The 26,773-nt window shown below is 36.6% G+C and overlaps 1 protein-coding gene and 1 long non-coding RNA gene across 20 annotated transcripts in view; one reads left to right on the top strand and one right to left on the bottom strand.

Annotated features, from left to right (window-relative positions):
* The window catches only part of CADPS2 (calcium dependent secretion activator 2), a 295,682-nt gene that overhangs the window by 5,638 nt on the left and 263,271 nt on the right, over positions 1 to 26,773 (bottom strand). For all 19 annotated transcript variants that reach the window (XM_032687469.1, XM_032687472.1, XM_032687479.1 and 16 more), the window contains one exon: positions 17,136 to 17,243. In XM_032687469.1, the coding sequence (XP_032543360.1) occupies positions 17,136 to 17,243 (108 nt within the window). The remainder of the gene's footprint in view (positions 1 to 17,135; positions 17,244 to 26,773) is intronic.
* On the top strand, positions 216 to 26,035 carry LOC116786670. Its single transcript, XR_004357041.1, has 3 exons — positions 216 to 514; positions 12,960 to 13,018; positions 24,850 to 26,035. It is a non-coding gene; the product is annotated as an uncharacterized LOC116786670 (long non-coding RNA).

Raw genomic sequence — 26,773 nt, 5'->3', positions numbered from 1 at the left:
ATAGTTGTAGCATTTTTCCTCCCCCTCCTGTAAAATACCAACCAGATGTCATTTAGTCAAACTGTAAAAAAGAAGGGATTTTTTTTTTCATTTTAGCAGTGAGAGATTAAAAGAGTTTGTGTCATAGCTGTTTCCATTCTCTTTCCCCACAGGGAAGAGGCTTAAATTATTTTCTAATGTAATTTCCTGTATCTTTGCAAAATACAGAGAAGAGAGGAAATCGTGTGTATATTTTAAAATGCAGCATGTTAGGCAAGGTACATTTCATGAAAGTAATTCAGAGTACATATCTAACATGTCTCATTAGCCACCTCTCCATTAACAAACAAAATAAAATACATACTAAAAAAGGCAGATAAATTACTGGCTACTAGATGTAACAGAAGAAACAAATAGAATTCTTCCATAAAAATGTAAGCTCCTTGTAAAAAGCCTTAAGGACATACAGTAAATAAATATAAATATTTTTCCTTACAGGAAACAGTCTCATCACATTGTAACTGTCAGTTTTAAGGTAAGTTTGAAACTAGATTTTCATATAATAATGGCTTCAATCTAATTTTTTGAATGTGTTAAATTGTATTTTAATTATAAATAATTGGAAATAAATTACTTTTATTTTTTTAGAGTTTCTTCTATTTACTGTTTTACAGAAGGGAACAAACACACCACACAAAAGGCAGATAGATACACATTTCATAAAAGTAGTTTTATTTATTCAGTAAAATGTGGGACTGATTTGATATCCATAAAATACTGTTTTTTAAATCACTGAATGACATTCTTCTACTATTTACATTATTTCACCCCAAACATACATGCTGGTATTGATTTCCTTTGTAAATACCTGCAAAATATTTTTAATGTGACAGAGTTGTTACTAAGTGCAAACTGTAAACTATATGACAGGTGTTGTACGTATACAGATGTCTAGAAAATAAAATACAGTTGAGCTTATTCACTTGGATAACTCTATTGATCTAAATAAACATAATAATTCCTATGTCAAGCATTCTACCCAGATGCAATAAGATGAGGCCACTTATTATATTGTTACTCGGACTCTGCAGTTGCTAATCTTAAACGTAAACCTGGTAGAGAGAATTTTTTTAGTAGCAGAGCTTTCTCAAAACTGATATTCTTCCATAAAAAAAATCCAGTAACACATCCGTGATGTATTCTGTTTGTATCAAATAGAAATCAGAAGGGGCTCAAACTTGCTTACACAAAGTACAGACAGGATCGAAAATTCTGAGATCAATTTTCCATGCAACAACACTGAACAGTGCCAGATCACTGAGAACAGACCATTCCAGTTTTCTGGCAAAACGTGTGTTTTGAAGCACAGCCAAATAAGTTAATTAAGATAGATGCAGTAAAACTTAGATTCTCCCTACATACCTGTGATATTCTTACATGCACTGAAAACAAAGCTAAAACATTGGAGGAAATTTATTTTCCTACTCAAATTTATGAATGAAAACAATACATGTTTTCCTGCCTAGTTTTGATGCATTAAACTTTCAGTAGAAATGTTTAATGTTTGGTGATTGTGAAATGATACCACAGTACTTGCTCTTCCGTCAACATACTTTGTCCAGAAAAAACATGACTGCTATTTTATTAGAAAAAAATGTATTATTATTTTGATTTGTCACAGTATTTTTAATAAAAATCACATCCAATATATTTTTAGAGTCCCTCCAGAGGTACTTGTGGGTAGGATTCCTGGTAAGTATTGGTCTTATACCCATTAGTTTTGAGGACTTGGTATTGGCTGAAGCTGCATAAATATAAATCTGGACTTTATAACATGAAGAGGAAGTATTTTCCTATCGCTTCTTTTGGAGTCTTTTAAGAAGCACAGCACTGCAAATTCCTCTCAGAGGTAGAATCCAAGGCCACGCATTTTGACAACCATGAGCACATTATAGAGGCAGGGATGGATCTACTTAAGACTTATGGGAATCTGTTGCAAGCTCAGAAACTTCAGTGATTAGATAATTGTCCTGAGATCACACAGTTAAAAAAAAAAAAACGACAACAACAACAATCCCTTCTAACTGGTTTTAAGAAAAAGTTAATTTCCCACTAGTAACAATAGAAGTGAAAGGACAATACGCCTCTTGCTGATGTTCATTATATGGTACTAGTGCCACATTCTTTGCTGTCTTCTATATAAGAGTAAAGCAGTAAGTGTTTATTATACATTTTTTTCAAATCCACACGTAACAGCAGCCAACCACATTAACAAAAACGTTTGCCTCGCTATTTCCCCTTCTCTTATTCATAGCTCATCCAGCTCCTGTAAGGGCATGCATTACTCACTTCATTTTCCTGAGATACTCTTTTAAAGTAAAAAGTAAGAGAAAAGGAAAGGCTAGGGTTGACTCTGTGAGACCCTTGTATTTATTCACACTTATTGTGCATGACTGTACACTGGTAAATCATATTAGCAGCCCGTCTCCCCATCAAGCTGCTACTTGCTTTCCAGCCCTGGGAAGGTTCAACAAATCAACAGGAGCACGGAAAACAGAACATCAGTCTAATCTAGTGTTTAAGGTGAAGTTTTCAAACCCAATCTAAGAAGATCTTTAGAGCAAGCAACAAGCTGAAGGGCTCAGAAGGTGGTATTGACAATGAAAGAGTGTTGAAATATTGAGAAGCGCAGCACTTGTGCATTTTTAATAACAAGAGGGTCAACAAGGACACAGCTCCCTCAGTGCCAATAGTTGCCACACCAGGGCTATAAACGCTCTCAGTTCATCAGATTTCTTAAACAGTTCATCAGCTTTCTTAAACACCCTAAACCCCCTCAGCGGACCTTTAGTCTTAAATTAACAAACCAAAGCAATGAAAGAGGGTGCAGCTTGAATGGCCAGCATTGATCCCCAACGGGGCTCGGCGCAGCTACAGGCGCTGAAAAACTCGCTCTATTGTCGGGAGGAATTGACAAACCTCCTCGCCTAAATAGTCCAGCTCAGGCAGGCTGGTGGCACGCAGCTGTAAAGGGCTCCCCTCTCCCCGCTCCCAGCGCTCACAATGCACCAGGCATGAGCTCTTTGTCAGGCCCAGACTCTGCAATTTTCTAACAAGGATTAAAGTTGTTTCTCGGCAGGGCCAGTGAAAAGCGATTTAGCAACATACCGTGCTTTCTTCAGGCAAGTTAAAGAGAAGTAGTTCAGGAATTTCATTATTCTGTTGACCAGTGGAAATACAAAACAAATATATTAAATATTCACTGTCTTTCTGGGTGCCTGAGCTATAACATTTGCAGAACGGTTCAATTAAATATAACACTTATCGGCTGAAAGCAAGCACTTCAGATTTATTTTTGAAGTTTTATAAAAAGGTGCAGCTGTTTGCCACCTGGAAGGAGGCTCAATACATAGCAATACACAATGGTTTAGTCCTTGTAGGGCTGGTATCCCTAACGTCTAAGACATAAGACCCTGTTGAGTTTCTATACTTTGACTGCTCTTGATAAATGGACACCCTCAAAATGCTTTTTGTGCCAAATATGGCAGAATAATATGACAGTTTTTCTAGGAACTGCATTTTATCTTCCAATGGGAGCTTTTTTCATGCTATTGATCAGGAATTTAGTCACTCAGATGACAACGGGATGTTTTTATTTCCTTCAGCTTTACTTGCCCTACCACAAACAATAACAAAAAGTAAACTTCTCACTGAAGACACTGAACTCCAAATGCAGCATAAGCTAAACTGGGAAAATAATAACGAGCTAAAATAAGAAATAACATGAGCATGTTAAAATTTAAGTGCTAAAATGCATAGTTTTTATTAAAAGGCAATCTATCCTATTGTTTCAAGACTTTGACAGCTAGCACTAGTAGTGTGCCAAGGAACTTATAGACCATTTAAAAAAAAGGTTAAATGGTGAAAGAATGCATAAGTTTTTCCTTAAAAACACAAACAGCAAAAGTTGGAAAAAAAGTCCTGACTTAAGTTTCATAATTTATACTGATTTCCTTTGTTAATGTTGAGGAACACAGGTGTCATTTGTAGTGTCTTTGAAAATACTCTGAAGTTTAGAAGGCATAGCTGTATTTAAAGTTTAGGTATAGACATCACCCGCTTAAATGAGGATTTTTACCTGAGCAATGATGAGTTCATACACTCTTCTGAGGGCTGGAAAGCCTTGGTAACATTGAATAAAACCCTCCATGAACCCGGGGAAGGATTTCTTGGCCTGTGGGCCACCATGATACCTCAGAAGGTATGTATACACAGGAACACCAAAATGTGAAATCAAAAGACCCAATTAACATTCAAAATATATTTTTTTCAGAAATGAAAATATTTAGTTGCAAACTAAAGCAAAAATGAAGCAACTTTGCATGAGATGTTTATGCTTTTCCCTCAGCTTTAGGTACCCTTTTGATTAAGAGAGCCTGAGAAACCTTTGAAGACTGAAGTAACTGTAGGTAGATGTAAACAGAAAATTCAGTGTATCAACATGTAGAAATTTTGTTTGCTCTCTCTTCCCAGATTAACAGTTCTGATTCCTGACATGAACAATTTATGAACTGGTTAAAATATTAATTTCTTCTAAAGGAAGGAGACCAGAACTTGACTAGTGATGTACTGCCCTCCCGCCACTTTTCTGGGAGAAACTAATCTCTCCAGTGACTTGACTTTTCTAGACTGCACTGGTCATAGATGTGCACCAATCTGTGAGGCAGTTACAGTCAGATTTCCTATAAGAAAAACTGTGTCAGTGACCAGGAAAGTTAAGGAACAGAAGCTGGGAAACCTGAGAGAAGAGAAAGCTTTCTCACAAGAGCTTTCCCATCCCACTGTCAGCTCCACATGGCTTCATGGTGACAGATACTGCCTTTCTGTAACACATTATCCAGCACCACAAGGATGTGGTTTCTTAATTTACCTTAGAATTCAGATCATGGGCAGTCCATGCAAAGATGGTTTTGTTGTTCTTGTTTGTTTGTTTGTTTGTTTTTGGTGCATGTGTGTCTTGTCATTTTTATTCTGAATCAACAGAGATTTCTGTGTTATTGAAATGTGCTTCTATGGTAGTGCCATTTAGATTCAGCTGGAAGAAATGGTCAGTTAGCTGGCCTCCGACTGTAGAAATAGAAATTATATCATCTTCAGATAGAACAAAATTTTCAAGTACACTTGTAGCCTGGCTATTAAAATGCCATTACATTTTACAGTTATTAAAATGCTTCTCGCTGTTTTTCTGGGGGGTTGGGGGGTTTTTTTGTGTGTGTGGGGGGGTTTTTGTGTGTTTTTGTTTGTTTGTTTTGTTTTTGTTGTTTTGGTTTTTTTGTGACAGCAATCTTTCTGTATAAGGCATCAAAGAAGTTTGTATTATTTCCCTGAAACATGAAAAACGTCTCCCCCTTTTCATTCAAAGCACTGCTATGAATGAAGAAAAAGTGACTGGGGGGGTTCAAGAATACTACTGGTTTTGGGCATCACCATGATGCCATTATATTTATTCCTTCTGCACTTTTTTTTTCCCCCTAGGAATTGCCATTTAAAATAAACTGAAAGAAATTAAGATTAAACTAAGCATGGGTGAAAAATCCACAGTTGGAACCATGGGGTTAGCAGGCAGTACAAACAAATGAAGCCTACAGTCCCCTTCCACATTTTCATTCAAGGACCTGTCCAGAAATCCTCCCATTGCTGTTTCAGGAGCATTTCTGCTGTAATGCTCCTGAGCCCTGTGTTCGTTCATGTGTTCCTACTTCGCAGAGAGCCCATGACACATACCTCTTTCACTTCACCAGTGTCTTACACTTCTAATACTCAGCACCATTTATCTAGGCATCTTCCTGGAAATGTCTCAGGCTTTCATCCAGCTTCTGTGTTTTGCTTCCTCATCAGGGCCTGAAACGCTAAGTCAAGTTTTGAACTTTGTCTCAGGAATGTGCAAAATGTTGACAGCCTAAACTACAGGTATATGCACAAGGAAAGGAGAAGTGAGAAAGGAATAAGACACAACTGTCTGCTTCAGCATTCATATTTCTTCTGAAACAGGGCTCGGGAGCAAGATTTCTTTAGTTTAGTAATACGAAATTACAAGCTCTGTTTGGGTTCCACCCCAATTTTTTTTTTATTCCCCCCCTCCCCTCACTTTTTTTAAAAAATCTAATTGTAGCAGATTTAGGAACTTGCCTCTTGCACCCTGCTTGGCCAAGGTAGAAAGTTTTTCTTTCTTCCAGTGGGACTCTTCTTTTAATTTTCTTCTGCTTTTTTTTTTGGTGCCATTACTCCAGCCTCCCAGGAAGCTCAGAAAGCATTTTGATTTCCCTTAAGAACACATACTTTAGTCTCTAGTCAGTCCCTTCCTTGCATATTTGAATGGGGGAATCCCACTGCCACTCTCAAAGCAATCAGAGGAAAAGGGAAAGGAGCTCAACAGAAAAAGGAAATCAAATCTTGACAGAGAGACCTTGTTCAGCAAGACTCATGATGACAAACCAGTGAACAGTTGTTGGATGCGATATTTTGGTGATGTAAGGAAACAAAACTAGTTTTCAGAAATTAGTAATGAGAATCAAAGAAAAAACAAGGCTCATTTAAAAGCATCTTAAGCATCTTTGAAACTCCTAGGCAAAAAGGATATAGTTCTGAACTAACAAAGCACATCTAACATATGAAAAACTTATCTTTTAGGAGGAAAGTAATTTTTTCATATTTTATGCTTATAATTAGAAGCTGGCTAGTTGCTATGGAACTGCTGCTACTCTACAAATAAATATACACTTTTAACACAAAATATACATTACTCATCTCTCCCTGTATTGCATATTGGTTGAGGAGCAGCAATTTACAATATGTATTTACAATATTTATACTACTTTCTAATGTTTGTGACCCTCATTTTTTTCTGGCTTCTTCACATATGGCAGACGAGGTGAGAAACTGGAAGTTTGAAAAATCAGACACATCTAACTTCCTTCCATATCTGGATATATGTAATGTTACTGTTCTCAATTTAAATACTAGGTACTAATATGATAACCATGACTGTGAGAGACTAACAGCACAAACAGTTTATCTCCTCTACTCTGGATATGCACTGTGTCTGTGAACAGTATTTCAATAGGTTATTCTGGTGCTAAAACTCTCTGGAGCAAACACTGTCAGTCTTGCTACACTGTGCATTGTGTTGCAATTTGGGTATATCTGCAAACATCCTCAAAGGCACAGAATGAGGAACATCACTTGAGTGACCTTGAAATGAAAGCCAGCTTGGATCCTTAAAATAAACAAATTAACATAATGCGAAATGGCCAGGTTGTTATTAGTTATAACACTTGTCTCTTTCTATCAGGCTCTAGTTTTAAAAACCCTACAAATGCACTTTGCTATACAAATACTAAGCAGTCTTCTTAAGTGCATGCCTAACATTATAGAATCACAGAATCATAGAATGGTTTTAGTTGGAAGGGGCCTTGAAGATCATGTAGTTCCAACCCTCCTGCCACAGGTAGGGATGCCATTCACTAGAGGTTGCTGAGGGCCCTACCCAACCTGACCTCCAGCACTTTCAGGGATGGTGCATCTACAGCCTCTCTGGGCAACCTGTTCCACTGCTTCACCACCCTCTGAGTAAAAACTTTCTTCCTTACATCTAATCTAAACCTGCCCTCTTTCAATTTAAAACCATTTCCCCTTGTCCTGTCACTACCTGCCCATATAAAAAGTTCCTCTCTCTCCTTTTTATAAGCCCTTTTTATAGCCCTTAATGTACTAGAAGTCTACTCTAAGGTCTCCCCGGAGCCTTTTCTTCTCCAGGCTGAACAACCCCAGCTCTCTGAGCCTGTCTTCACAGGACCAGTGCTCCAACCCTTGGATCACCTTCATGGCCCTCATTAGTAAGGTTAAAGGTCTGGGTTCACTCTGCCTGTAAGGTACGTAATTGAGCACTGACTTTTGCCCACTCATCCAGAACTTACTGGGGAGTCCCTGGACTGAGGCATCATCAAAGAGACCACAGGAGGAGAACTCGTTAGCTGCGTCCCTCCCTGAAAGTGGGAATATTCTTCATCTTGGTACCATGTACCAAAAGTGAGGTAGACTGAAGTTAGATTAACATCTGTGCTGTAGCTTTTACACTCACCTTAGTAGTTCTTGTCCTAGAGTCTTCTACTTAGACTCTCTGCTACCTGTGGAATGAGGTCAAGTACTTATTTTTATTATAGTATTTAAATCATCCTGAGTTCCTGTGGGTGAATATTTACAGACAACTAATTTCTTTTCACCTCAGCAATCTTGACTCGTCATCCATTTACTCTGTATGTTATTGCAGTGGCATATGACAGGGCTGGATGCAGCTGTGAAGCTGACAGGGAGATGCACCTTGGTGGAGCTACTCCTCTCTTACATTGCATCGATTGGGCACTACACCGAGCAGCTCTAATGTGGAGCACAGGTCCAGCCTCCTGCCTCTCTCTTCCTTCTCTCCTCCCCTCATCTCTTTGGACAAAGTGTCCTTGGACTGGGCAGGTGTCTGGTTTGCTCCTTTCCATCCTTGTCACCTGTGTACACTCTTCCAGATATGCAGATTTTACAGCTGTGTTGGGGGCTTTTTTTGAGCTGATTTTTCTATGCATTACTTGTACGTTTTTTTCTTGTACGTTGTATAAACATTTAGTACAGTATAATACAAAGGACAGTCAATGCAAAGTGAGAAAATGAAACACCTGAAAATTATGTAAAAGAAATCATGTCTACATAGTCCAACACTTCTGCACATTTAAATCAGCACTAAAGCTTCAGCTCCCCTATGAGCAAACAGGTGAAGAAGCTCTTTCCACTGACAAATCTCTGTCAGAGCTCTCTGCAGCATCCTCACCTGGTACTATTTTGATTTGCAACACAGAAATCTCTTTCTGTTATGCCTGACTCATTACAGCAAAAATAGGTTACTCTCATGCTTTCTGGCACTATTTTTCTTGTAATATGATCAACAGTGTGGTTGTATGTCTATTTGTGAACACTTAATGCAGAGTTTTATTTTCCTTTTCCAACTAAGCTTGACCCAAATGAAATACAAGTATAAATATCAAACCCACAAGTAAGGTTTGAGAAGCCACAAGGTTCTCCTGCTGTTTATACATGTGTGAATTACAGTACATCAAGAAATCAATATTCCCTAGATGGTGCTTGTGCCTGGCACTTCATGGTGAACAAACATTAGGTAAGACAATATAAATGGTACAATCCTTATTGATTTCTCTTGACTGTGTAGAATGTGAAAGCTGCAGCCACAGTTAACACTTACTGACAGACTCATCTAAAGTTTCAGTGCTATTTTATATTTTTATAGTTGTCCACGCTCAATTGATTCTATTAAGTTGCTAGACACATTTCAAGCCATCTAGATAAGAAAAAAAGTGCAGTGCCTGGAATGAGATGCTGCTACTTTGTGCCTAGCAGGATAAAAAGGCTAAAGGACGAGATTGTGCCTGGATGCTGGAAAGAGTTCTCTTTTAATTGATAGAATTGTTGTTGTTTTTAGTGAATGGATACTGTGAGTGATGGATAGATGCATTTAACTAAGTTAATAAATGAGTGAACAGTATATACCAGAAACATCAATGAGGAAACTGTACTGGAAGCTCTCAATGTTATAGCCCCTCCACAAACAAACAAGCAAAACCCCCTCATAGTTCCACTCGAGTTCTGTCACTCAGGAAAAAAAAAAGTAAGATGGGCTTCAAAATCTTAAGTTTGGGATTATTTCCACATTTTTCCTCTTTTGACTTATGATGCACATTTAAAATTGCTTTTTAAGAGCAATTTGTACATTGTTTTTTGTTCTTTCCAAAATGTGAGCTTCTCACACAAGTCAGGGAAATTAGGGGGTAGGACAGTATAAGGAATACTGAATATTGGGATATGAGTTTTAGTGCCCTAAAAAATAATTTTCTATTTCCCTTTTATACCCAAAGAGCTCTTTTAGTAAGATATCAGAATATCTATTTCATAGTTTCTTACTCCCCTGCTGGGAAAATTTAAATAATGTGACTGAATTGGTGTGAAAAAGGTGTCAGACATCCATTCCATGAATACTAAATGCAGACTGGGCTCTGGGATATTTAATGTCTTGAGAAAACCATTTTTGTATCTTTTTGGGTTGTGTGGTACCCAACAAGATGGAAATTCAGAAATTAAAAATGGCATAAAAATGAAGACACGTGAAGACATGTATCATATTAAAACCATATAAAATCCAGTCAGTGTGTTATGGTTTTCTCTAGAGAAAACACTATCAGCTACAGTCTAAAACAGCTTACAAAGTGATGAATATTCTGATCCTGAAGCAGCAATCTCTGAAGCAGATGCTTTGCTTTAAGTGTATTGTGGTCCTAATGATTTCAACAGTACTGAGCTTTGCTGGATTCACAGCAGCATAATCAGCATGCTCCAAGAGCAGGCACTCTTTTTCTCAGCATAATCCAGAAAAAAAATCAAAGAAAACTTCTATACTATATGAAATCAGATGGAGGTTACATTTTTCAGATTTCAAATGAACTGTTGTTCTTCTGCAGATATTGCTATCTCAAAAAATGAGGTGATCCTACTTGAAAACATCAGGAAAAATTTAGTGAACTTTGAAAATACTTTGAATAGTAAATTTGCAAGTTGTTGCTTCAATCTTGCAGAAGAGTTTCCTATATTTGAGCATGTTAATATAATTCATTTTTTCAATCCACATTTGGTGACACTGCCAACAGTTTTCTTTAAAATTCTTTTACCAAAAGGCACAACAAACTGTTTCATAATTACAAGAATGCTATTAGATCATGAGAAAACTGCAGAGTGGTTCTCATATCAGGAAATTTCTATTTTCCCTATAAAATATGAGACATAATTAAAGGTGAGTTAAGACTTTGGTGAAAATCTAAAGAGCATCGGCAAATCTGAGCACTGCTCAGCTTTTCAATTGCTTTTCTACTTCTCAGTTCTTTTAAATGGTTTTCTATGGCAGGAACATTTTTCTTAATTAGTCACAGCTAATTACTGTTCTGGCATAGACAAGTAATCAGAAATGTCAGAGCTGCAAGGCTACATCTCCCTAATCCTTTGATAATAATTTAGCCTCCTGGGAGGGCCTCAAGCTGCGGTAAGTAGTGGCTGACAATAAGGCAAAATTAGGTGGGCAGCAGACCATTAGGACAGAAAAATAAAAAGCACTACCAAATCCTGCTGAGCACCATCAGGCAACTAACTACACTGCCAGATGAGGTGCCTGTTTAAGCCTGTGTTGTTAATTAGCTGATTCTACCAGACCTGCCACATATGTCCAGGTGCATCATGCAAAGATGTGTATTTCTGGGTTTGTGCCAAAGGACAATTTTGCACTGTGATCAAATTTCAAGAATCTGAGAAAGAAGCCCACATATTTCTTGAAGATTATTCTGAGTTATCAAAGAAATAAGAAGATCAACAAGCTACAATCCATTTTTGTTGAGTCTTTTTTTAAGTAATTAGGCACGGTCCTCTCATGTTTCTCAGAGGTTAATACAAACACAGCTTTTGATTCAAATGTGGCCTTTAACCAAATAGACCTTTTGTCAAATCACACACTTGCAAATAATTACATAACAACAAAAGTGAAGATTACTTATTAAAATTACCATGACAGGAAGTAATTTGAGAATAAGGGAAAAAAAAATCACAATTAAGGTTTTCTAGAAAAACATTGCTGAATACTAAATACTACAGCAATGGTGCTTTTGAGGTAGGCATGAATGGCACAAGGAGTTGTTACTACAGAAAACTCACATTTAAATTAAGCGTTCCTGTTAGCTGTGTAACAGCAGCTGAAGATTAACTCACTTGCCAGGGAGAAGCATTTGCACATTTTTAAACATATTTTGTTTTGTAAAAGGTCAGAAAACCTATAGAAATTAGGCAATTGAATAAAGCATTTACTAAATATGTACTTGCAGATATGACAACAAACAGAAATTAATCAGATGAGTACTTCATATCTCCAGTTATCCATAGAGCAAAGTACATGACATAATAATCTTTGGAGAATAATGAAGACCTCAAATAAGATCAAGTACATAATTGAACTTAAATCGTCCATCCCTGCTACTAATGGAAAAGGAAAATAATGGTTTTGATATGGGAAAACCACTAGCACTTAATTAACATTCCAGACAAAATACAAGCAGTTTTACAACAGAAAAAGAATATTGCATTACATCTGAACTTTTGAAATACAAAAGCCAAAAACAGCTATGTAAAATCTGGAGTGCTTAATTATTTATATTGCTCATAAAGACATTCAGTCCTTCTGCACTCCAAAGAAAGTCGTATGAGTTCCCTGCCATTTATGTCTCTTACAGTGCTTGTTGAACTGTTACCATGCATGAGGCCAAAGCCCCCAGGACATTCTCCTGCATGAGCAGTCCCTGTGAAGTCAACAGGAATACTCTGTCACACCACACTAGTTTAGCACCCAGAAGAGACAGGTGATCAGGAACAATACCTGCTCACAGGTAGCATCTTGTACAAGATAACTAAGGGACCTGCTTGCTAATGCTGACCTTTCCAGGATGTACACTCTGAATATTTTATGTGTTTATGGTACACCTGGGAGAAGGCTTCCCAGAAAGTAAAGCCTAAAAAACTGGAAAACCTTTCAGTTATATCAATGACAAAATACTGATGCATTAAAGCTGTTCTTTTAAACCATTCTTTATTTCTCAGAGCAGCAATCAGTTATTGCATAAAGGTTTCATTGCATTTATAGTCTTAATAAAACTGGAATCATACATCTGTTAACACTATAAGTTTTCCACAACAGGCACAACACAAATATAAACTATAAGATAACGCTCCTAATGGCAAATACACCAAGAAGGAATTTGAAGCAAAAATGTCTGAAATTATTTTTTCCTGTGTTCCAACAAGAATATTCATACTTCACGTGCAATTCACAGATACAAGAAAGTGAGAATCTAACCAAGTGGCACTTAGGAACTGCACATCATTACAGAAAGTACGTATTGCATCAATGTTTTAAACAGAGCTTTATGCAAAATGAAAAAAATGTTTTTCCAAGTGGTTTGTTAACAAAATCCAATTTAATTTTAAAGGAAATAGTTTTTAATTTAGAAGTCTAATGTAAATTTGCTCAAGAGTTCAAGATTTATTGGTCTAATTTTAAAAATTCTAGTAGAAACATGAATCTAAGTTTAGTCAGTGAGGATAACCCAGCATGTTTATGGACACAGCACCACATTTATTAAGGTTAATGGTAAAACTCCAATTGATTTTGAGAGGGTACAACCAGACCCCACGGGAATTTGATAGTCGGATATTTTTTGAATCTGTTAATTCTGTGATCAGATACACAAAAGCACTGTTCTTTGATAGGCTGTACAGATGCTCTTACATCATCCATCAAAGAGATTATCTTTATAAATAAAAGAGGCCTTAATAATAATTAGTAATATTTTCTATTTATTCTAGGTTTGTGTAATTCTATTCTAAATACTTAATTTTGCCATTCACCAGCTTCTACTTTTACAGCCTGTTCTGAAAATAAGTATTTTTCAAACTGTTAAAAAAAAAGATTAAGTACAATTTTGTTTCTAAAGCATTAACCCAGAGCTACTGCAGAGCATCCTCATGTGCAACACATTACAAAACATTAGTGCTCTTTAAGAAATGTGATCCTAAAAACAAAGAAACACCTCCCCTCCACCCCCCTCAACTAGAAACTGTTACTGCATGAGGGTAGGAAATAAATAACCTGAGCCTCTGTAATAGGAGGAATTTGACAGGAAAAATTCCCAGCTCATTTTAGGAAGAAGACCATGCTCCAGACTGCAAATGAAGACAAAAATTCCTAAGTGTCTCTGACAAACTGACCAAGTGAAAAATCTTTGTGACTTCAAACCTGTTGACTAGTTATGAGAACAAGATGATGTTCATCTGGGAGAGACCAGTGCTACCAGGAGCAGCCAGACATATTGCTCTGCCTGCTGTCTATAGCTCTTCTGGAGGAGGTAATAATAAAATGCACACAGAAGTTGAGTTTGTCAGAGGAAAGAAAGGAAAAAAACCCACCACCTTGCTTCCACTGCATGATCAGCAGGTGTACTGAAGCACAGGATTTAAATGGTTTAAAAATGGTGCATAAAAAACTATCAGCCCCAGTCTTCTTTCAAAGTCCGCTGGAGATTTGAACCTCTCTCATACAAAAGGATTCATATCACAAACTTAAATTCCATTCTCCTGATTTTTGTATTTTGTATAGCATGGCAGTGCTTTTCTAGGCTTATCAAGCACCACCATAAAACACCATGTATTTTTTGTCTTCTCCCTAGTTTGAGGCTTCTCAGTTAGATAAACAACTTTACGACTCCAAACCTTAACATATTGTGACCCACTGGTAGACTTTGGACTTGTATCAATACTATTCTTATATTTAAATGATCTTTGTTATGTACATAACTTTGTATGATGTTTGCTTGGTCACTGTAATAGCTGTTAGCATATAGCAGCCCTAATCAAATCAATGAAATCTGTGCATAAATAGTTTGCAATTATACATTTTTTTGAGTTTAAAATCGTATCCAAGGCCTGATCTCATCTGTATTTATAACTAACACCTCTAGCGCGTAAAACAGTCAGGTTTTTGTTTTTCTGGATGAGGTGTTTCCCTGGATGAAGCACAGGAACATGCACTTATGCTCTTAGACTTGGCTGATGATTACTTAGCTGATATTAATACAAGGTGTTTTAAGGGGAAAGTAACTGTAGCCAGTCGAATGGCTTGAGGTATATTTACATAAAAATGTGAATATATCTTATTATTTCTGTTGAAATATAACTAGATGGATTTGAATTTATAAGTAGTAGATTTTGTTATATCACTAATTTTAAAAAAACCTATTAAAAATCATGGACAAAATCTTGCTCAGTTATAATGTCCTAAATCTGAATTAATCTCAGGAAAGGTGAATTACAGAGTGAGATGACTGTTTTAAATTTCTGCATGCTATGAGCTTCCATATTTGTTAATGCTTTTATCTGCATCTGTCCAATCAGTTATATCTCCCAGTGTGATGTTATACAGAAATGTAATACCACCCTATGTTAAGAAAAATAAAGATAAAAATCGATTTTTGATACACAAAATACAGATCATACATCCTTTTTGTTTTCTTACAGATACAAGCATTGGCCATGACAGCACACAATGCATACTGAGTAAAAGGGGTCAGAAATGGGTTTGCAATCTCAAAGGCAAGTGCTACGTCAGAACTTGGATCCATACAGATGTTTTCTTGTGCTGAAAAGCTTAATTGCTGAAATGAAATTTGGAAGAGGTCCTTAACCCATGCTAACCCAGCTGTACTGAAGCACTGTCTCTGGGTTAGTGGTAACCCAAAATCATGCCAGGAACTGTGCTGATGACTTACTGGTGTGGATGATCCCTTGCTAGCTCTCAGGCCTGTGCCTGGTCCCTGGCCAGTGCACAGCTGTGGACATAGCCTGAGACCTCGTCCCATCCCACTACCTCAAAAAAGTCAATGTGGTCTCTCCAGTGAGAGTTAGACTTGGCCTTAGTCAGGTAATTTTATTAACATTCAGAAAATGACAACATAAGCAGAAATAACCCCAAAGAAAAACAAAAAAATAGAAACTTGAAAATGAAACATATGCTTGCAGATTCAGTGCAAAAGCAAACTGAAGCAGAAGTTGCTAATACGGTTTTAGTACTTTGTGAAGGTGCCAGCTGGATGGATGATAATTTTTCTACCCCTGCAGGGCATCAAAGCTTTTATAAAATCATTCTTTTCACACATATTAGCACTTAGCTTATTAAAACAGATGATACTTTTTTTTTTTTGTAAAGCTGCATGGGAGTGTCTGAAAATATAAAATCTGAGAGATAAGTCTTATTTTGACCACCCAGTCTAACAAACAACAAACAGTGACATGACATACCATGGCTGAGAGTCTATGTTATGGGACCTTCTGTGACTGCCACAACTGTAGTGTCACAGTAAAGGCTGTGAATTGCTGTTATGAAAACATTTGCTGTAACTTGCATAATTAAATGAAACTGCCAGCAAAGCTTTCTAAAATACTTAGGAGATGACACAAATAAATACATTTCAAAGTCTGTATTATGTTCCAGAATTAGTTTTGTAATAAATTCCATTTCACAGTGCCAGAGATGACTTCTTTCCCTGTTCAAATTCCTACCTAATCGTAAGTGGCTGAGATAATTGTTGCATAAATTTATCCAACTTTATAGTAAAATAAATTTTATTTGACAAATATTTTACATGTGAAGTGCTTTAAATTTCTACAGAAGATACAGTTTCCGCTGCCTATACCTACTTCTTCAGACAACTCAGAAAGGGACATAGTAGACATAAATTAGTGGTCAGAACTTGACTGAACTGAAATGTGATCATTTCTAACAAAAAGATGAGGGATTAAGGCAAAGGAATGAGTGGAGGGAGGCTGCAGAAGTTACTATCAACCTGAGGAAATTACTGTGTGCTCCTTGAGAATGAGGATTACTCTGAACTTGCAGAAGTCATATTAGAATTTTGAAAACGAGTTTGACAATTCAATAAATGTTTGGTCAACTTTAAGAAATTAGAAGTCTTAAACTAAAAATCCATAAAACAAAATGCTAAAAGTCATACCACAAAAGTACCAGTCAAACCCATAGATGTACCTGGCATAACTGGCCTCTTTCTGTATACAAGCAGAAAGTGATATGTGCAAGTTCTTAATTTAGCGAAATTAGGTCTGCAACAGAATTCACAACCCACACCAATCCAATTCTCTTAATTAACAAATTCAAAATCAAAAGGTGGAATATAATTGGACTACTCACAGTGGAAAAATGACTATTTCAAATAATAATCTTCTAACAATTTTACTTCTGCCTCCTAGCATTTAAAAGTTTCATGCAGAAAATATTTAAAGAAAGGCCACCCATGACAGCTGAAGCTTGTAAATAAAAAGCAAGAGAAAAAATTATCAACAGGGGAGAATATCTAAACTTGTTGGATATTATCAAAGTGCACCTTATCCCTTATGGTATAGCAGTGATACCAGTAAACTTTGAAAGGGTAGTTACTCACATCGAATAACTTCTCTATGTACATTTCCTCATTGACCTTTTCTCGAAGTATATCTTGGTTTTGTCGAACAAACATAATGTAGGTGTCTGCTAGATCCATCCCTGGTTTCTGTGGAGACAGAAAGTGAAGGGAGAAAGTAGTGGGAAGGGGAAGATAGACCCCTCAACAACTGAGACTTACAAGAAGTTATACTTAAACATAATGAAAACTGAGATATTTTATAATGTTCACACATGTATAGACTATATTGACCAAATCTGCTGTGAATTCTGGGTTAGTTAACAAGTTCAGGAGGGTTCACAATTAATAAAGTTCTCCGTGCTTTAACTTATGGATGCTTTGAGTCATAAATCTACATTGCCATATGCAATGGAATGAAGTCTCTGGTAACATCAATGGCAAACTTGAACATTTTGCCCTTTTTTGTTAGTGAGGCTTTCATAGCTACTCCACCTTGAGTATGGAGGTCCAAATCCTGCTATCACATTCAGAAAATGGTTAAAAGAGAAAGGAGTCAGTTCCTTTTTCATTGTCTCAGATTTCTTGCAATTTGCTTCCAAAGTACAGCTGGAGTTTGTTTCTGAGGTTAGCTTCAACTAACTGTAATTTAAACTAAGTTCAAGCACTTCTGACAGCAATGGCATGAAAAGGTTGACTATTTTTGGAAACTGTTGCACTGGTACAATCAGCTCAGAGGATGGCTAAGGAAGGAGCAAGGACTGAAATGTTTCCCTTCTCGTACCACTGTATGTTCTGTATGAACAGCAGACTAGGCATAATTTTCATACCACAATCCCAAACATGAGACAGGCCAGGATATGTTGTGTGCATGTGATACTACCTCTGGACAGCCACAACAATGGCTGAAACTGCTCTCTCCTGCCCAGCTGTGACTTCTGGATCTCTGAAGCCACAAAAAGTTGTTCCACACTAATACTCCTAACAGCCTGCAACATCCCCTTTACTGGCAGCATATGCAGTGATGGCAAGGAGTTCACCGTTTTCTAACAGAAACCAAGACTGCACATAGGCACTTTAGAAGGTCTTCTGCAAATGCCTTCTATGTGAGTAAGTTTGTAAAAGTATCACTTGCTCCCAAATAATAGCTTATAAAGTTCTGGGTATGTAAAAGAAAGCTAAGTTTTATAATACTTCATAGTTAGCCGTAGCACAAAGCTATTTATAAAGGATCTGGATTTTGCGAAGCTTACTCTGTACAGAATAATTAACAGTTCTAGGGAAGGAGGATAAAAGCAGTTATACCCAGTCCCTGAATTCCAAGGCCTAAGTAATTTCTATTTCTCAGAAACTGTTATTGTCTGAAAACAGCATATGAACAACCCCATAAAAACAGAGCATATTTTAAAGACATTTATGCATAACATGCTTATACAGTTAAAATATTTATATATAATTTTATACTAGGTCTTCCTTTCTACTCTGCAAGTGATAACTTCTCATTTTTCCCATTCCTTATTATCTTGTGTGCAATATTTTACAATGTATATGAACAGATCTGGGCAAAGAGGGAAGGAAAGGTGCAACATGCCCATACTAAAACTTGCCCAAAAACTGTTGTCATCCTATTACAGTAATGAGATGACAGCATTGTCTCCTCAAAACTGCAGCGAATGAAAACACCTGGATCATGAACTTTAGCTCTATTTTTCCTAAATCTACTACAGACATATATTCCAAAATGAGAAGATTTTCGTTTTCATTTATACATGTACATATATGGCAGTTTCATTTTTTAAGAGTAACAGTTAAATGTGGAATGATGACCAGATTTAACACTTGTAGCATCTCTCAAACTCACAGTGAAAAGCTGAAATGTTTCCTGCACATTTGGATTGGTCATTCCAGGGGCAGTGAAAGCTCGTTGCAAAAACTTATCCCATACATATATGCTTACATGAAACTCTTAAAAGGAAAGCAGGACCATTTATATTTGTATCTGCATCACACATCTCAATCCTAAGCATAGAAATAAAAATGTAAGATTTCAATAGATAAAATGGTTTTCTGTTAGAAAACCTGGTTGACAGAAATCAATAGAGTTCCTTCATAAAAATGTGCCTTCATTAAAACGTGACAGAAATGTTTTTGTATTAAGACAAATCACAAAGTAAAGCAGAATTAAAACAGAAGACTCCTTACGTTACCTCAGTATACTCATTTGTGATAGTACAAAAGAATACAGTCAGTTGAAACCTTATGTATTTTCTAAAACCTGATAGGCAATTTACAAGAATTGGACTAGTTTTAACTCAGAGGAGTAATAGAAAAATAGTTTGAAATCTCCAGAGGTGGGCGAAGGAGATAATCTAACAAATGAAGGGCTGATGGCAGTTCTTGGAGATATATATTCAAATGTATTAATGAATCTTCACCATGGTGCTAAAACCTAGTGGTTCTCCAATTCATGCATTTTTTTCTTTACTAAATTCAATAAAAAATATTCTTCTTGCAGATAGCCAAAGCTAAATAACAACATTTCCCATCAGCATTAACTCTCCCCTTATCTTTGAGATGTTTACCTAGTCTTGAAGCTATGACATATGGGAATTTCACACCTAGTGAATATATTTTCATGTAGCTTGTGGCACAGGAGTGTAATCATTAAAAGAGTACACACAAGTAAGAGTAACTGCAACAGCTGGTGACATTTACCAATTAGAATTACAGTTCTTTAAAACACTTCATCCTTCTTTAAAGTGTGCAGGATAATTATCTTTGAAATTGCTGTGGAAAAAAATTAATTTTCCTTTTAAACACTGTCTGTCTACAGTAGAAATAAGTCTGGGTAAGGTAGATTATCAATACTCCAAAGTAGGACTGTTTTGAAACCTCACCAAAATCATTGCAGGTTAACCGTTTTTGCTCATGGTGGGCAAAGCACACATTAAACATTGAATGAACCAACAGTATATCAAATACTTCATTATTGCATGCATATCGCATGCATTCAATTTATTTGTTTTCTTCAAACGTGTGGAAGAAGAAAAGAAAGCTATTATATGCATCAAAACAGCTTTATTGCTGTGTACATAATGTTTTAACTTTTTTTTAATAGGAATTTTATATTAGTCAGAAAAATCTGATTACATGATCCTCTACTGCTTTGTATTGGATTATTAAACATCAGAAAAAAACCCAAGTTAATGTAGAGTTAAACAAACAAACAACAATTAAGAAATTTCATGTACCTTAAAAGACAAACAAATGGAAACTGAGATATATTTTAGATAACTGTCATAGGGGGCATTTCATTACTAATATTGGAAAGACTAAACTATTCTAGTCTCCACATCTATATTCAATATAAAAAAAATTCTTATCTGAATCTTTGGCAGAATATCTGCTGAAGTTAATGAGAATTATTTGCACATCTTTGACAGAAGAATTTAACCTGGTATATGTATCCAGAAAAGTATAAAAAAAGATTTTGTCTGAAAATTTCCCCAAGAAAAAAGGTGTTTTTTAATGATAGATAGAAAGTTATTGTAAGTTTGTTTTGTTCAGAATAGCAGACAAGATGTTTTGCCTATCTGAAAATGAAAGAGAACCAGACAAAGAGATGAATAGAGAAACTGGAAACACAAAGAGATCAAATAAAATACCAGGAAATTAAGAGTTGTAAATAGGGTTACTCTGTCGCTGGTTACACAAGTAACTGAATACACTGGTGAGTGAATGAGTTTAAACAAGGGTGTAGGCTTCAGCACATTCTTTTTTAGGGTTAATCACTAGTTAACCTGGCAAGATGAACATGCTGTTTAGGAAAAAAATTTAAAAATCCTTGTTAATTATACACTGCAAGTGCTCTTACTTCCTGCTGCTGCACCTAATCCCACAGGTGCAGGTTGTCTCTTTTACTATTCACTGGTAGGTAGGTCCTGATTGACAGGCACTTTTTCATAGCAACAAATTCAGATAAAGAAGAAACAGCTTAACTTTCTCCCTTTTAACAGGAAAACACTATATAATGTCTATTTAACAAGGAGGCAAATGTTAAAATACATTATTTCAGTTTTCAAGATGTTGTAGAAACTGTTTTATCATTGACACACACAGCTCCCACTTCAGAACTAGCCTGAAGCACCTAGTGAAAAGTAATGCTGCATTGCCTTGGTTTCCAGGCATTCAAATATTTTGCTGCTGAAAGGTTTGCTACAGGCTTAATGCTGCCACTAATATTAGGCATTTTCCTACAGGAAAGGCACACCTCAGTTTCTGCACAGCATTTTGCAATGCAACAGTTTGGTATAAACCTCAATAAAAATCATGTACATTTGTAATACTTCAGTTATGTTTATTCTCACTTTGGCATTTGTCACAGAACATTTCTTAGCATCAGAGGGTGTTAAAAAAACTTGTATTACCAAAAAAACCCCCAACTAGTTTTACCAAGTTGCTATCCTGCCAAAGCATTAATGTTTCCAGGATGAGAGCAGATGTTAGAGACTAACTATACGATAACAAACTTCATCCCATTTTGTGTTTGCTCTCCACCTCTTTCCCCTCCCCTGCATCCTGGAGGGAGTCATTTTAACTACAGAGTGGATGTAACAATGAAATGAAAAGAAGTGATGAGCTGGAGGGGGCTATTGTGAGGAACACAGGAGTTCCCTATTCAGTGACCACCACTAAATGAAGAGCATGTTGGAAAATTTCACTGCCTGAACTTTCTTCTCTAAATACTGCAAGGCTCATCAGTTGGGCTTTGGAATAACAGAATTAAAATATCATTAAAATATTTTTGGAATAAAACTACTTGTACCCACGGCAAGATCATCACCCCCTTCATTACTTACAAAACAAAATACATAAGCCAGGCAAGAAGGTGCATCATTTGTATAATCAGTCTATTATAGAGGTAATATTTTAATCTCAAATGGTTATGAAAAAAAAATTTTGCTTAAATGAAAGAATACAATGCATTTTCTCTCTCTCTAAAACATTTTCTTGTAGAAGAAAAAGCAACCTTGGCAAAGAGGAAATGTGTGTATTTTGAAAACTGTCATGTAGAACTTATACTGTGATTCTGCAAGCATTTACAAAAAAAGCAAACACCTCTTCATATACATATAGTTTCATTGCATTCACAGGGCAACATAGGCATGCAAGTGTCTGCACCAGGATTTTGATTCTGTAGTGCAAAAGGTCTTCAAAATGCTACAGTTCCTATGACAAAATCGGGTATTTAAATATCCTTTTTCCCCCCAGAAAGTGATATTTTACAATGCTATTTTAGCTTTCCTACTTATTAGCAGTCATCCTTCTGATCACCATTTAGGAGGTATCTCAAAAATACTGCTGACTTAAAAGACATGCTGCAGGGCTTTCCCTCCAATTCTACAATACCCTGTTTTTACAGATCTGAAAACAGAAGGGCCAGTTCCCAGGTCTTGGTATACACAGGAAAAGGAGGAGGATGGCAGAAGAAGACCTGAGCATGAGGTTAATGACTGTTACGTGCTCTTCATTTTTAAACAGAGTTCTTCAAGAAAATCTGCTCAAAAATGCCTGGCACAGTATGGCCACACATGGACAAATGCTCATTTCTCACAAAATGCCATTTCCTTCTTAAAACCAGCTAAATGAGGCCATGGAGTACAAGTGTAATATTTGGAAATGGAGGTAGCTGGAAGGTCCCCATGTGTATCTGCCTGGTAGGACGCAGAGTTCCTTCTTTGGCCTCTACAGGACCCCGTAAGTCAAATGCTGGCACATGTGTGAGGCCCCTTTTCATACCTTTGATCCCCACATAAAGGCAAGAGCAGAGCGAGAGGGCTGGCATTGTGCAAGCTATGCACTGCTGTCAGCCCTGGGTCCTTCAAATGGCCTCTCTGCCACTTGGTATGACAGGTGGCCCACACGAAGTGAGGGAGGATTAGGTTCCTTCTGTGCCCTCTAAGTGACTGGCATAGATTACTGGCTCCTACAAAAGGATTTAAACATACCTCTCCAAACAAAAAGCATGTAACTGGATGCTCAGTTTGTATGAGTAATTGCTCTGGTTGTATTGTAAATGAGGCAAATGTGTGTAAAAATGACGAGCTAGAGACATAATTATTTGAGTGCAAAACTTCTTTACATTATGAGAAATTGAACACAATGAAATTATCTATATGATTAAGGAATAATATCATTTGAGATAACAACATAAACTTTTTCCCTCTAATTCTACTGCATTCATTCCCTGTTCTCATTAATTAATTGTCTTTGTGAATAGAATATTTTTTAAAAAAGAAAAATATCAGACAGGTTGTCTGATATCTTATGGATTGCTTGGACTTTCAAAGAAACTATCAAAGAGTCATAGCAAATTTTGATGAGTTGTTTAAAAAAAAGTTTCCCAAATCAGCTTCTGCATTACCAAACACCCAAAACATAGCATTAACAAGAGAGCAAATGTCATCCTTCATGCACTACTTATATTTGTAACATTTCTGTTATTTTCCTCCAAACACTTGGTTTCTTTCACATGCACAGCAGACACAATTTATTCCATGTCAGAGCCTGGCATACTGTGACAATTACCAATAAAAAGAGCATAACAGAAAATAGATTTTTCCAGTATTATTTTTAGGAAATCACAAGACACCATTGTTGTTACTTTTCTTAGTCTGGGCAATTTTGCACTGTTGCTAGTATTTCTGTTGATATTTCAAATTCCAAAACATATGCAGTGCCCATATATATAGCCCCATATGAATGGCTGGGGAAAGCAATGAGAGCTCCTTGGGACTGCATATGTCCCACTTCATAAAGAGCATTCTGAAAAAAGGAGGCTTATGTTGTGTGTTTTCTTAAACAGTTAAAAAAAATACCCCAAAACACCTTTTTTCCTTTTGCATGGAATTATTCATAATTCCCTGGCAAGATTAATGAATGTAAGGGTAGACAGCAACATTTTTACAAACATATCTGCCAATTGAACCACAAGTCTGTGTCTATCTTTCCCACCCTGGCCTTGAGCAGTTGAGAGATGCCTTCTAGGGAGCGTGCACTTTCATGCCCAACTATTTGATGTCTAAACCCCCTCTCAATAGAATTTGCCTTTTCCTCAAAATGACCAAGTATCATCCAAGAATGTCTTCCTTCTTTTTGCATTCTTTAGTATTTCTATTTTTATTTACCTTTTAACTTTTTAATCTCCTTTACCTCTTATCCCTTCTCTAAAACATTCTGTTCAGTACTACTTTAATTTTCTTCTAAGATCTCTTTGGTCTAGTTAGTTTCTACTTATTTCACTATAAACCAGCATACTTTTCCCTCTTTGCCAAATCCTAGTAATCAAAGATAAAAAACTCTGTTGAACTCACACTCTCAGAAAACCCCCAAAGGCCTGCCCCTGCCTCCTCCCCTAGATGTACCAAGTGATCTAAGGTGACCAAGTAAGATCTTTGAATGGAGGGAGGTGGGGCACAAGGGGCAGAATTCCATTGTCTAACACAGTGCAGTTCTGCACATATTTGCAACTACATCAAAAGAAAGGGCCTACTGTGGTCACTTTTAAGTCAATTCCATATATGCAGCTATATGGTAAGGAGGGACAAGAAGAGATTTAATACTGTATCAGGTCAAAATAAAAGCACGAGGCATTTAATTAGCTCCAGTGCAGACTTGCTAGGTTACTATCACGCAGCCAAGAGCTCAGCATAGATTCCTCCCTCTGTGCTGTCCCTCACTCTACTTCTCACTTCAGCTGTGAGCCCAGGTGATGACCTTGTGACGTGATGACTTAGAGCCTCCTTTTGCAGCTGGAATTTTCTGCTTTGACACCTGGTGATTTTAGGCGCTATTCAAACTGGACACTCGCTGTCAGTTGCGACAGTGATGGCTCTTCTTGGCCTCAACTACATCTTCACAACAAGGAGAAGAATGTGAGGAAGCAAAATCAAACCACAGTCTATAAAACTCCTTCAACCCAGGTAAAAAGTCCTCTAGAATTTGGAAAACGTTTGTCTGGTCAGATCCGCACCCTCACAGAAGCACAGTTTACACTTCTGGTTTACAACTGTGGAACTATAGTCCAGTTTGTGTCTTGGGCTGTGGGAAAGGTGTGTGGGATAGCTGGAAAGTAAAGACACTGTAACAACACAAGGATCCTGTCAGCCTGTCTACAATCTGGTCACTTCTTCAAGCCAAGCACCACCATTCAGTGAATGTGAAAAGGGTAACGGAGCCCCAGCAACCATCTCCCCGCTCTGCCAACCTCTCCTTCTGAAGCAGTGAGTGCATCCCTGTGTGATCTGATTTGCAATATTCCCCTGAGCTTGTGGCAAAGGTATTTTTCAGTCTCATCTTTACTGTGAACTTCAATGTCAATGTATGCAGGCCAATGGTAAAAGACTTTGATGTCTCCTCCTCATAGACATTCTATGTAATTTGGAGAGTTTTCCATGTTAGCTGAATGAAGTCTATGAATTTCTTGTTTGTTCAGTAATTTTTTTTTTAGGTTTTTGAGTCTTAAGTGCCTCACCGAGGACCTTTTGGGGCAGATCTGCAGCACAATATACTAACAAGAAGTATACTAAATTAACTGGATTTGATATGAGGTCATTCCTTTGAATGCTAGACTGAGCCTGCTTTTGTCTTTTTTATAAAACACAAGAGCATTTATAAAGCTAAAAACCCCCATGCAACCACATAAGAAAAAAAATTATTTGAAAATATCATCTGAAAACAACAGAAATATTACAATTTATCTTATGAATAAAGCAAACATAAAGAAAGCAAAATAACAAATTCCTGAAACAGATATTTCTCCTTTCATTTAGCACACATGGATTAAAAAAACAAATTCATTTCAGCTTGAAAGCATTGTATTTTTCAGCATAGAACTGCTAAAAGTTTTTCTGGCCACCACACAGTCTAGCATGTCTGGCACTCTTCTACGTTGTAATTTAATGTTTTGTAAGATCATTAATGTAAAAATTTTAGTCTTGTTTTTTTTTTGCTATGCTTGGAAAATAAGATTTTTTTAGAATTGCATTAAAAAAAGATGAGAGCACAGACTTCTGAGAGAACAAAGGATAACAACAGTGACAATGACAATATTTGATAACTTTTTCTTTGCTTATTTAAAGAAAAGATATTCTACTATCATACTCTATAAAAATTTTGCTTCTATGTATGAAAGGGCTCCAGCAGTTACCCTTTTTATTTTTTATTTAAACCACACAACCATTGCATAAGCACTGGTAAATCAAATGGGGATTTAGCAAGGAAGAGGTTAAATAAGCAAAGTTGAGTCCTGAAGTAGCAAATCAAGAAATAATGAATATTCAAGTATGATGCTTTTACTTGTTGCTTATACTGCAATTTATCCAAATGATGGAAAGAAGCCTACAAAAGACTGTCTAAGTTACAATCCTCACTCTTCCACAACTGGAAAAGTGCATTGAGAATAACCTTTCCAAGCTTTGCTTTGAGAGTTACTCATTGCTCGAGGGAAATGAAATGCCCTCTCAGAGTTGTAGTGACTGTTTAAATACTGTGTGTAAAGCTATAATGAATCTCTGTAGGAAAGCAAAATGTCAACAATAAAAAATGTGAGCTAACTCCCCCCTTACTTTTTGAATTATTATGAACACTAGAATAAATAAATTAAAAAATGTTCTACTTAC

This window comes from Chiroxiphia lanceolata, chromosome 5 (genome assembly GCF_009829145.1).
Source record: "Chiroxiphia lanceolata isolate bChiLan1 chromosome 5, bChiLan1.pri, whole genome shotgun sequence".
NCBI classification, from domain to species: Eukaryota; Metazoa; Chordata; class Aves; order Passeriformes; family Pipridae; genus Chiroxiphia; species Chiroxiphia lanceolata.
This window is presented reverse-complemented; position numbering and strand designations above follow the sequence as displayed.